The 12,013-nt window shown below is 40.3% G+C and overlaps 1 protein-coding gene across 11 annotated transcripts in view; it reads left to right on the top strand.

Moving 5' to 3' along the window:
• Positions 1-12,013, top strand: part of msi2b (musashi RNA-binding protein 2b) — a 271,166-nt gene that overhangs the window by 202,476 nt on the left and 56,677 nt on the right. For all 11 annotated transcript variants that reach the window (XM_005928504.2, XM_005928505.2, XM_005928503.2 and 8 more), the window contains exon 9: positions 5,572-5,686. In XM_005928504.2, the coding sequence (XP_005928566.1) occupies positions 5,572-5,686 (115 nt within the window). The remainder of the gene's footprint in view (positions 1-5,571; positions 5,687-12,013) is intronic.

The raw sequence follows: 12,013 nt of genomic DNA on the forward strand, positions 1-12,013 counted from the left end.
TCCCCGACTCACCATGCCTGACAGCCTGACTATGGGCAGAGCTGTGATATTCCATAACTATTCAGTTCATGTGTTTTGACTTTTTAGCTCTGAGTGGGAGCTGGAGTAAATGAATCACACTGTTTCCATTCTTCAGTCTATCAGTCTGCTGATGGAATCCATTCACTAGTGAAGCTAATAGCAGCTGTACACCTCCCCCTCCACATGCACACACACACCTAACACCCACAACATTCATCCCTGAAGGACAGTCATTGCCAGTTCATCCCGCCCACACCTTCCCGTCATACCTACAAGGTTAATATGTATGGGAGATGCATTGAAAAGGTCATAACTGGAGCGCTTTACCGATCTGTATCATAGGGTCTGCACATAAAAAAACAAAAAACAAGGACAGTTTGCTTTATTCTCTGTCTGGGGGCTATATTACTACATATGGCAGAAGTAGTGTTTGTGATGTACTACAAGTCCATCTTTGAATAGGCTCTGATGCATATCTACGCCTCAAAAGTTCGACTTCAAGCCTAGTTATTAGTAGCTAGAGAATACTATACTGCCCAAAAGAAAACAAATCTTAATTTTACAGCAGAACAAGGATAGTTTAGAAAAAGAAATGGAAAAGAATTTACAGGGACAGAATTGGTCTGGCTAATGTACACTACATCCTTTCAATTTTTTCCTTATCATTGTTAAGCTGCACTCTCCCTGAAAAATAGAGAAATAAAGTAAATAATTATCCCAAGTAGCCCTATAGACTTTTTAACAAGCATTCTTTCCAGGGAAAGGACCCAAACAAAATATAATTTAGTACATATATCTGTTGTTATTTTACCATGCTAGACTTTCCAAACTGATGGTCTGCTGGGATGGGATCTGTCTCCTTATATTATACAGCTTTTTGGGGTTTCTGGGTTTGGATTCTTTTATGCTTCCAACGAAGTAGCTTACAGCTTGCTTGGGCAAAATTAAAGGTCTACAGTTGATGTATACTGGAACCTAACAAGCATAGTTATCCTAATTAACCTTCTTGGAAAGTGTAAATGTGGTTATACGGATATTCTCATTCCTTAAAATATTAAACTAATTATTAGTGTGAGAAGAACTAGAACTGGATAAGAAAACACACGTAGTCAGGTAGGTGTCCCTCCTCCTGCTGAAAAGGAACACACTCTACAGTCAGGGTGGTCTAGTTAAGGACATGCAGTATTGTGCAAAATCATGAGCCAAGCCTTTCTTTATAGTTTATTCCTAGGAGCCACATTTTTAAAGTGGTCTTGTATAGTAGTTTTCCAGGCTTTCTGAAGGCCTTTTAAAGCTTTTCTTCAGATTTTTCAAAAGTTTTCAGTCTAGTCCTTGTACTTGATCATTTTCAGAGAATTTTGTTTGTTTTGCAAGCCACTTACTACCTATGAATCATTCAAGTATAACAAACACCTAATGCAAGGTATACACCAGTGCTGTATCAACACATAACAGACAACTTAGCAAATAACGTTTTAAATTGTATCTTTAGAGATATAGTTACTAGCAGTCTGTCTCAAAAACACATAATTTTTTTCCCATTTCTGTATGAAATGAAATGCCAAAAATAGCACAGTTTGACAGGCATAAAATAACATTGGTGCATCAACAAGATGATTCCTAAAGAGGTATTAACCAAAGACTTGCTATATCATTGCATGATGAGCAATTATATCCCTAAAAATATATACATTTTGGAGGAAACTGGACAAGTGGAGGAGAAAAAACGTGGAGGCTTAAAAAACTTCAGGTTTTGATTTACACATCTTTCATAGCAACAGAAAAGTGGTTAGCTAGCCACTTCTGCCACACATGTGACATGCTACTCTTGTTAGGATAACTCATGACATTTTACATTGTAGAATGTTAGCTTAGTTGCTACTGGAATTTTCCACTCCATGACTTGTGACAGTTATACTTCCTTCAAAGTTAGCAGCTTTTTCTCCACTCATTGCTAAGTTGCATAAATCTCAGAACATTCCGATTTTACAGCAGTGTCGCTCACAGCGTTAACATGATTTCAACCTTGGCAAAATCTGGGCAAACATGGACCTACTTGGAAATAGTAGCGAGTGACCCAAGCAAGGTCAGCCAGAAAAGACCACTGGAAGCATAACACTGGCTAGATCACATCAGAACAAGTTGCCTAATTATTGCACAGTTTATCAAAAAAAAAAGGGTTTAACTCATTCTTTATGTTATTGAAACTTCAAACACAAGCCATATGTTGTTACAAAATGTTTTAGTATCAGTGTTGTAGACTTGTAGTCAAGACCGCCTAAACTAAGACAAAGTCAATACCAAGACCAGAGGGTATTGAGACCAAGACAAAGTCGAGACGAGACCGAGACAAAAAAAAGTCTTTAAACTGCAGCCAGATGCTGCTTTGTTTACGGGTGTCAGGCATATTTATGTGTTTTTGCAATGCACTTGCACAGACCTCCTCACCGCTGTCTACTGTCTCACTCACTTACTGAGAGGACAGTCAGTAAGCGAGTCGTGTCTCTCACCCTCTGTTTTTCACATAATGATATTATCCTATATCCTCGCATGTGATTGGCCCCAATATGGAGGGATTGGAGCATAGCTGAGCCACTGTGTGAGAGCTGTGCAGCGAAACAAAATCAAGTGAGGAGCCAGCTTTCGCTCAATGGGAGTCGACTCTTCTGATTCACTACAAAGCACTCTCTAAGCATGGCTCTTAGAGCTGATGCTTTTGCGCATGACACATTATCGAACGTTACGTTGTACGTCATGGATACTGTTGACTCCAAATCTCCAAATCTATGTCGATTTGAGACAGCAAGACCGAGACAGCGAGACCAAGACAAGACCGGGGGATCCAAGACCAAAGTCAAGACAAGACCAAGACCACGTAAAAGTGGTCTCAGGACCGGTCTTGGTCTCGAGACATCCAACTCTACAGTGTTGCCTTCACAGACGTACTTGTTACCTTCTGACTTTATCTTGGGTATGCAGTGATGTAAGTCTCAAGGCTAAGCTATCGTCTGCGGTATATCAGTGCATGAAAGGCAGAAACATTTCAGTATATGTTGAAAGCACACACGTTGAAGTAACCACACCTTGTCAACACTTTGTGACAGGAATCCACTTTACTAGTTACTTAGCGTTTATACTGTGTGTGTGTGTGTGTGTGTGTGTGTGTGTGTGTGTGTGTGTGTTAGATCTCGTGAGTGCCGTTTCTGAGAAATATGGTATAACTTTTCTGGCAGGGAAGGCAAGGCAGTTTAATGGTGTGTCCCTTTTCTCGACAGGGTGCAATGGTGCTCAAACGCCTTCATTGATAGTGTTTAAATTGTGGATCAGGAGACTTTTCACAACACAATATTGTGCAGCCTTCAATAAATGCAAGAGTCCTTGACAAATTACACAAGCTATAATTCTGAAAAATGATCCCCGTTAAAATAAGGACCTGTGTTCCCTTCATACTCTGAATGTGCCACAAGGTTCAGTCTTTCCACATGGTGAAATTTGAATCTCTACTCTCTTGGCTGCTGAACCTTTGCAGTTCTTCGTTGCCGGGCTCCGAATTGTCTCTCTGTCCTTTCTCTTCCTTACTGTTTGATTTAGTCGACTATGAAAAGCTCTTGCCTCCTTTGCTCTCAACCTCCTGTGTGTCTGAAGCAGGTGAACACCCACATACTCACACCACCACAGAACCCGGCCCCTGACTGGTTTTAAATCCATGACAAGGAGCCCGCACTCTGAATATCAAAAGACCCGCATCTGAGAGCATGTAGGCATGACTCACACCTGGCTCTGTCTTACTCCCAGCAGACTACCTGAGCGTCCATCTCGCTAGTTGTTGCAGGGGTTTCTTGAAGAGGCTGATCAGCTGCTGCCGCGTTTGAAAGTGTGGATAGAACTTGAATGTATTTGTCACCCGGCTATGTGAACATTGAAAATCCCAGCAGTGTGCTGGGATTTTAACACGCCCATTTGTCCCACCCGCTTCCTGCTTCCATGCCGCGGGTCATTTTCAGACGGGAAAAAGCGCCTGTGCTCTCTTCAGCACTATGTCAAACCATACAAGGCACATAAGAAGGGTAGAGTAGCTGTGACAGCTACAAAGTGGCTGAGGGAACTGTGTACTTTAGTTGGTCTGCTTCAAATAAAAGAGCCACTAACAGCAACAAATCACAGCTCTGCAACACAGCAACTTCCCCCCGTGATAGAAACCTTTTTCATTAGTGTTCCCTTTTTTACATGTCTCGCTCTCTGCTAGATACAGTGTACAGAGCTTGTTACACTATGCATTCAGCACAGAAGTTTTCCTTGAGTTTGGCAACTTGAAATAGCATGTTGTGTCTACCGCTGTGCATGTATGACTGGTGTGTGAATACTAATGTGCATCACTGGCCTGTCAGAGTCGCAGGCCTATTTGTATGGATGCTAGGCTATACCTTGGTTGAGGTGTGCACAGGACTGGTGCAGTAGCCTGTCTTGTGCAGCAGGCCAGGATGACATGTGAATCGCAGCAGCCGAGAAAGCCCTGTTTAAGTGGAGGCAGTAGGGAGAAGCAGGCAAGAGCCAGGAGGCAAACAGACAAACAGATGGACAGGCTGATGCCAAGCAGGCAGTGGAGCAAATAGATTGTGCAGCATGGTGAACAGACTCAGCCTACCAAAGAACAACCAACAGACACAAGACCGTGCCACCCTTGTCAGCTGCTTGTGCTTCTCTATAATTCATAGAGATAGGATAGATATGTGGTAAATAGGACTCTCATCTTCCTTCTTCTTCTCATCTGCCCCTGTCACATCCCTCATTTGATATGTGTTATGTAGGAGGAGGAGATGTCAGTCTTGCAAGATGGGAAATGAACAAACCTGTATGTGGGAGAAGTGAAGTGAGAGGAATAAATGCAGGAAAGAGATGAGCGCTGCAGGTGGAATTGGACTGCGGGACACTGGGGACTCCAGCCCAGCAACAATACACAAATGCACAGTACACAAACAGAAAAACAAAGCCCTTACTCAGTTTCAAAACACACCCTTTTTGGCTTTAGGATTTGAAGCTGTTTTTGCAACAAAAAACCCCAAAAACATTTAAGGTCAATGAAAAATGATAGCAAAGGAATAACGATTTGTCAAATGACAGGATTTGTTTGAAGATTAGTCCTTTTGTTAAAAAAAAAGAAAGAGTCTGGACATACTTCCACACTGTGGGAGTCTGGAGAGCAGAACTTCTCCTACCTTTATGTTTTAGAAACTCATGGAAACTCAAGTATTTAGCCTGTATTTCCCTGAGGGTTTGGGCACATGCTCACTGGAGCAATAACCTTTGCTTTAATGCAGGAGAAGATTGTAAGTTTTCCTTAGAGACTTTGCTCTAAAATGTGAGGTGTTCAGATTTGCTCAGTCTGTTTTTTCCCCTTCTCTCTCTATGGAAAACATCTAGCACTGTGCAAGTCAAACAGAAAACCACCTTAAAGAGCTGACACAGCCCTGTCAGATCTGTCGGGCTGCGTACCAACACAGACTAATGCTTTGGTGTGTGTATGTGTGTGTTTGTTGTCTGTCTACATAGGTAGAATGTAAGAAGGCCCAGCCCAAGGAGGTGATGTTCCCACCAGGTACACGGGGGCGAGCCAGGGGTCTGCCCTACACCATGGATGCCTTCATGCTGGGGATGGGCATGCTAAGTGAGTTATACTTGTGCAGATATCTAAACAGGACTCCATGAATATTTGGGCATATTTCCATGAGATCTTTTGGTGATAAACCAAAAGACTTGTTTCTGGTGTTTTTACCTCATTTTGCCAATCCCGTGATGGTCAATCAAGAAAAAGGCCGATGCATACAATTTTTACGGCAAAACTATGTTTTGTTTTATCCAGACCAAATGCCAGACGTGCACACCATTCAGTCACCAATTTCTATCTGCTTAAAAAATCAACTTATGCAAACTTTTGTCTAGATAGCCCCATTAGGTGGGCGCTGCCCCTAATTAGGCTGCTTCAAGGTGTGCCACCAGTGGCCACTGTGGTCTATTTCTGGTTGAGTGTGGTACAGCCAGCCCCTGGGCATATAGGAGCAGACCAGCACATTAGCAGGCTAAATGAAGAGGAAAATTGGTGTAATGTCATATTAAGGATTCATCACTGTGCCCCCCTTAATGGGTAATGAAGGGGACACACATGTCAGAGAGAGATCTCATCTACAGGGACCTCAGCTGCTGGCCCACCCCTCTTCATTACCATCCAGCCTATGCCTGTGGCCCTTTTTATTTAACACTATTGCACTCTCTCCCTCCCTGCCTCCCCACTCACCCGCTATCCATCTATGTGTCTGTATGTCTGTCTGTAACCAAATGGATTTGCAATCACATTAAAGATTTATTTTTTCATTTTTTTTTTCAGAAGCAAAAGAGACATATCACTGATTGTAAGAAACTCATTTTGCGCTGCACGTAGCCCCTCCCTCTCACAGCAGGTGCAGGTGCATTTGTGTCTCCCGCAGCTCTCAAAGCTGATATTCATATTTCGCTGTCGCTTGTTTTGCATTTTCTCAAAAACTGAACAATCACTGAGGCCCAAAGCTATTCTTACCAAAGAAGAGGGCAGTAAACTAATTATCTATGTTATCTATCTATCCATTTATCTATATACAGTTGCTTTAACTGTCATGGTTATTGCAGCCTTGACCTTTCCACGGGGGTGATTATACAGTTGTTTGTGGTAAAAGTGTTGATACGTTTGGCTGAGTGCTTCTGTCAACTCTATCTAAGTCGCTCCCAGTTCCATCTCATCTGTTAGAAGTATTTAACAAGCACAGTGAACTTTTCAGAACTTATTACAGACTAATGTGTCTGCGAAGAGGAGAGCACTCTTCCCCTCCATTGGGAGACGGCAGGCAGAAAGGCAGTGATGTGCTCATGTGAGAATATTAACAGCCAACTTGTTTGGAGACACTCTTATCTAAATGAAATTGGAACAAGGACAGCGAAACATTCCTTTATATAATTTGCATTTGGAAAAAGGGACCCTAGGCTCATTATTTAAGAAAGTGTAAGCTCCTTTTGTGCCAAATCTCATTAAAGCCATCCCTAGCTCCTTTGTTTACTGCCTCTAATCGAGGCATTTATCTTTATTGTGTTGCGCCGATGTATGTTTGCTGAAATTAATACACATTTGAGCCTGGGCGAGGTATGGATGTACCAGATGGATAATTGATTTTAAAGTGAATCAGAACTGTTGAGCCATAAAATAGGTACATTAGCATGCATATTAATAAGGCAAATAAGAGCACTAAGAGGCCGCCACAAGGCCAGACACAATGGCAGGCTTCATTTAGTGAAATAGTAGGAGAGACAGTGAGTTATCTCCTTCTTCCCTGTACTTTCTCCCCACCTACCACACTGTCTTGTCTGAAAATATTTGTGAGTTTGCACATACTAAGACTTTCATGAGATAGGAGATGAACTTAGTATGTATCTCAGGCTAGTGTCACTTTATATTTGGCTCTCTCCTTTGACACACTGTGCACACACATAACTGAAAACTCTTTGCTTAGTAAAAAACCCCAATTTTAATGCGGTACATCAGACAAGGAAAGTGGTCTTGCTGTTTCAGAAAATGTCAAAATAAGGACGTATGAGAAGCTCGGGTATCTAAGCCAACAATTTTAGTTTGGCACTTATTCTGTTTGACAGTATCAAACACATAATATCCAATATTTTGCTGTCTGTGATAGGTTTTTCGTTGTATCGTATCACAGTTCTTTTCAGACCAAACAAACAATGAGAGGCTTTGTGAAAGCCGTCCATCTGTAACTTCCCGGTGATGACTTCTCATCAGCAGCTGATGAGCATTGTTATTTTTTTTTTTCTGGCGTAGCCTCTGTCCTACTTCATCCATACCAGGTTAAGGTTCCCCTCACCGCCTCTCAGCGTTGCATTTCTTTTTGTCTGCTAGAAAAGGGGAGAGGGTCTGAGAGAGGCATTTTCCCATTGGGTTGGGAATAAATTGAACTTTTTCATGGACAGCAAACACTGATTAGATATTTATGACCAAGGTCAACCTTTCTGATTCCAGCTGGCAAAGGCTCTGAGGCATACAGAACAGAGCATCACACACGTTCTCCCTCCCTCACTCACACACACGCACACATAGCTTGCCCAAACTCAGACACATGCATGCAAAATATGTTTTGACGCCTTGCAAGCACATACATACAAGTGCATGTATACATATATATATAAAAACATATATGTATATGGTATATGGATTGTGCACACATACTTTCTAATAATGTTTTACTTAGTTGTATTTAATGTAATACCAATTATCCAGCACTCTCTAGAGAAATGCAGTTTCTAAATTACGGTCTTGACATTTGAATGGTATTGTGACTGCAGCCACTTTATCGGGGTAGTACACAGCTAACGAGAGCTGAGGACACACGTGCCTGAAAGAGGTTTCAGAGGTCAGTTACTGAGGTGTAGCTTACACACAACAAAGAAAGAGTTATCAAGGCTGATTCATTCTTAGCCTTAAGGACGTCATCGTGCTAGGTAATTTAGTCCAGACTTATGGTTGTAGATGATAATAGCTTGAGGAACACAGATAAAGACTTAGACATATACTATAATTAAGGGGTTAATTATGTTTATATTACCTTTGATGGTGCTCAAGCTCTCAGTCGTCCCCCCTCCCCACGCACTCATCTCAAATTTTCTTATGTCTGTATACCGCTTCCTAGCTGCCTGCTCCCTCACACCCCGTTTCTCAATATGTTGCCCACAGCTGCTTCTGTCTGAAAACTGTCCAGCTAATTAACTGGTGGGTCTGTGGTAGTAATAAGAATCATGACAGCAGATGAACAATACATCTGCTACTCTTAAATTTTTCTAATGACACTGGGTCCACTTTGGGCCTCATTGCAACTCGCCATTCACCCAGGGACTGTACAGCTTTTAACCAAGTCTCTACCCCCACAGAAACCACTGACTTTGATTTATGCATGACAGTTTTAAAATATTCCATTTGTATCAAGATTATAATTCCCTAGCTAAGCTTTAGGTAATGCTTCAATTGTATAAAAATTATTCTTGATAATTCCAGTTTTGATGTATTGCAGATACATCATGCAAATGTATGATCATCAATCAGTAAATCAATATTAATACAACTTTTCAGATAAATGCTTCAGATAACAAGTAATCGAATAACAATTAAATTCAAGTTCTGTTTTAATTTTGTTGTAAAACTTTTTTAAACTAGCAAAATAAACGAATAATTTTACTACCTTGTAGGTACAAATGTGCAGCTGCCTCTTGTGTGACCATATCATTTTGACAAACTACTGTACATTAGCTATATTACTACACATGAACCTTTCTGTTACTGTGAAGAGATATAGAACATAAACAGACACCGACATCTCAAGGAGCCTGCTATAAAGTGTTATTACACTGAGCTATAAAAGTGCCAGATAACTTAAGGTTAAATAAAGAGTGAAAATAAATTAGATAGTTAAGAACCAAGAGCAGCTGTATTTGTGTGGGAGCATATCAGTGCTTTGGTTTCCAACCATTTGCTGAATTTGGGACCAGCTCTTAATATCCAGCACAAATAAAGAGCTAAACTAAAAATGTATGAAGCTTTAAAAAAAAAAAATTCAATACTAACTGCTTTGAGTACCTTAAACGTGTTAAATATTTTTCGTACAATTGTGTCATTGTCCATCTTCAGTCACCAAGTCTGCTCCCCTAAAACATTTTTGTTTTTTACAATCAGGGCCTCAGTCGTATCGTTGTAGCCATTATTTTTGCTGGCTATAAAAACATTTTACAGACCAAATTAATCAGTGAGATCTCAAACTATGGCAGAATTCCTGAAAAATAGTCCTGTTAAATTTATGCCACCTCTAATTGGGCTTAGAGCACAAACACACATGGCAAGCCACCAGACTTAGTGTACGAAGTATTTTTCTAAACAATAATAGAAGTTTTTTTAGACATGTATTTAATGAGGGGTTCCTTTCATTTTAAAACTGTAACATAATAGTTTATTTGTCAAAATAAAAACAATTAGAATAAGATCCTGAAGGCCATCCTGTGTGAATATATTTTCGAATATATAGTTAGGTCTAGTCTAGTATTTGGACAATAAGACTTGTTTTTAAATTTTGCCTGTCTACATGACCGCATTGTATTGAAAATTAAGCAATCAAGGTATAATTGAGTATTGAATTTCGGATTTAATTAAAGGGGTTTAAAAAAAATAATAAACACATTTTTTACACATCCCCTCTCTTTTTAAATGCTCAAAAGTAATATCACATAAGCTGTTTTCCTTTATCTTATGACAAATTAGGGGATAAAAGTTTGAAAGTTTAAGTGTAGAATTTGCATTTGGTAGTTGTTCCTGAGAACTCTTAAAATGCAGATCGGACAGGTGTCATTGGATGTGAAAAGACCATCATTAGGCTGAAAAATAAAACAGACTTATCAATGAGATAGAAGAATTTTAAACCGAGGTTTAACTTGGATGATGTGAAGAGAAAAGCATGGAAAATGAAAGGAAGGGCTAATTATCCATGTGTAACAAATTATCTGTAAAATATAGTGGAGACAATGTTAAGGCACGTACAGCTGCTAGTAGAACCAGATCTTCAGTTTTTATTGATGGAGTGCTGATAGCAGTACCAGGATGAAATCTGGTGTGTACAGATGTTTATTTTTCTCAGACTCTAAGCCTGTAGTACTAATAGAATGGCACTTCACAATACAAATGGCACACTTTTCATTCTTCATGCTACAGTCACAACAGGGAAAACTGTGGCCAAGACCATGGCACAACCCAAATTATTGTCACTGTGTGAAGCTAACTTGCAGTCAATAGGACTTTATAATGGTTGCTTGGAAGACGGGGATCAGGTCAGCAACCACTTGCACATCTTCAAAGTGTCTTTGATGTGCCAAGATGGCGTTAAAACAGCAAAAAGATGGAATAATTCTACCATCTGTCTGATATCAGTTGGTGAATAAATGGGGTTAAGTTAGCAATTACATGGAGTGTCTTTGTGGTAATACACTGTTTAACTGTAAATTTGTGAAAGTAGACGTTTCTAATCCCCCCCAAAGCCACATGTCCATTGATACTATGACTGCTCCCAGACTACCAAAAAGCAAACCAAAAAAAGCGGCAAATAATGATTCAAGCATAAAAGAAAATCGCAAAGTAAGAATAATAAAGCATCCTCGACTGTACCAAAGTGTAAAACAGTTAAACATGGATTCTTAAAATCCATGTTTAAGCCAGCCAGCTTATTAATCAACCAAAGACCCAGACAAAATTTGAAACCTTAACTTTCAGCCTTTTACACCAAACTGGAAAACACAAAGAACAGTTTTGTTTGTTGGTATCTCTTGGTTCTGAATTCTTCAACATTTTGTTTGAGTTAGTGCTCAGTAATTATAGTTTAACATTGATGTCGATGCTGATAATGACAGCCTCAACACTAGAATTAATCTACTATTAGACTCAATTGACTTCTCTCAAAATGTAAGTGAGCCCACACACCACTTTAACCATACTGAACATGTTCTGACATCTTACATAGAACATAGAACCAGAACACTACTTATCAGCATTCGATGAGAACCCTTTATTGTCTGATCACTTCTTAATAACTTTTACATTTACAGATTACAGAGCAGTCTGGAATAAATGTCAATACAGTAGATGTCACGGGCTGCGATGGCAGACCGTGGAGTGACAGTGAAAGCAGGGCCCAAACGCGAGACTCTAAGTGAAGGACAGTGGATTTATTTACAGGAGGTGAAAAACACACAACTATATACAAAATCCCAGCACTGTGGTCCCGTGGTGATTCTCCCTGAATCCCACACAGTGCAGATGTCTGTGAGAAGTGAAAGGTGGCGACTCCAAAAAACTCCAATTCCCACACCGTGACTTTAGAGGCGTACTCCGCTCCCGATTCCTGGTAACACAAAAGGCAGAGGG

The sequence above is a fragment of the Haplochromis burtoni genome, unplaced genomic scaffold (genome assembly GCF_018398535.1).
Source record: "Haplochromis burtoni strain Fernald_Lab_line unplaced genomic scaffold, NCSU_Asbu1 Contig_115, whole genome shotgun sequence".
Taxonomy (NCBI): Eukaryota; Metazoa; Chordata; class Actinopteri; order Cichliformes; family Cichlidae; genus Haplochromis; species Haplochromis burtoni.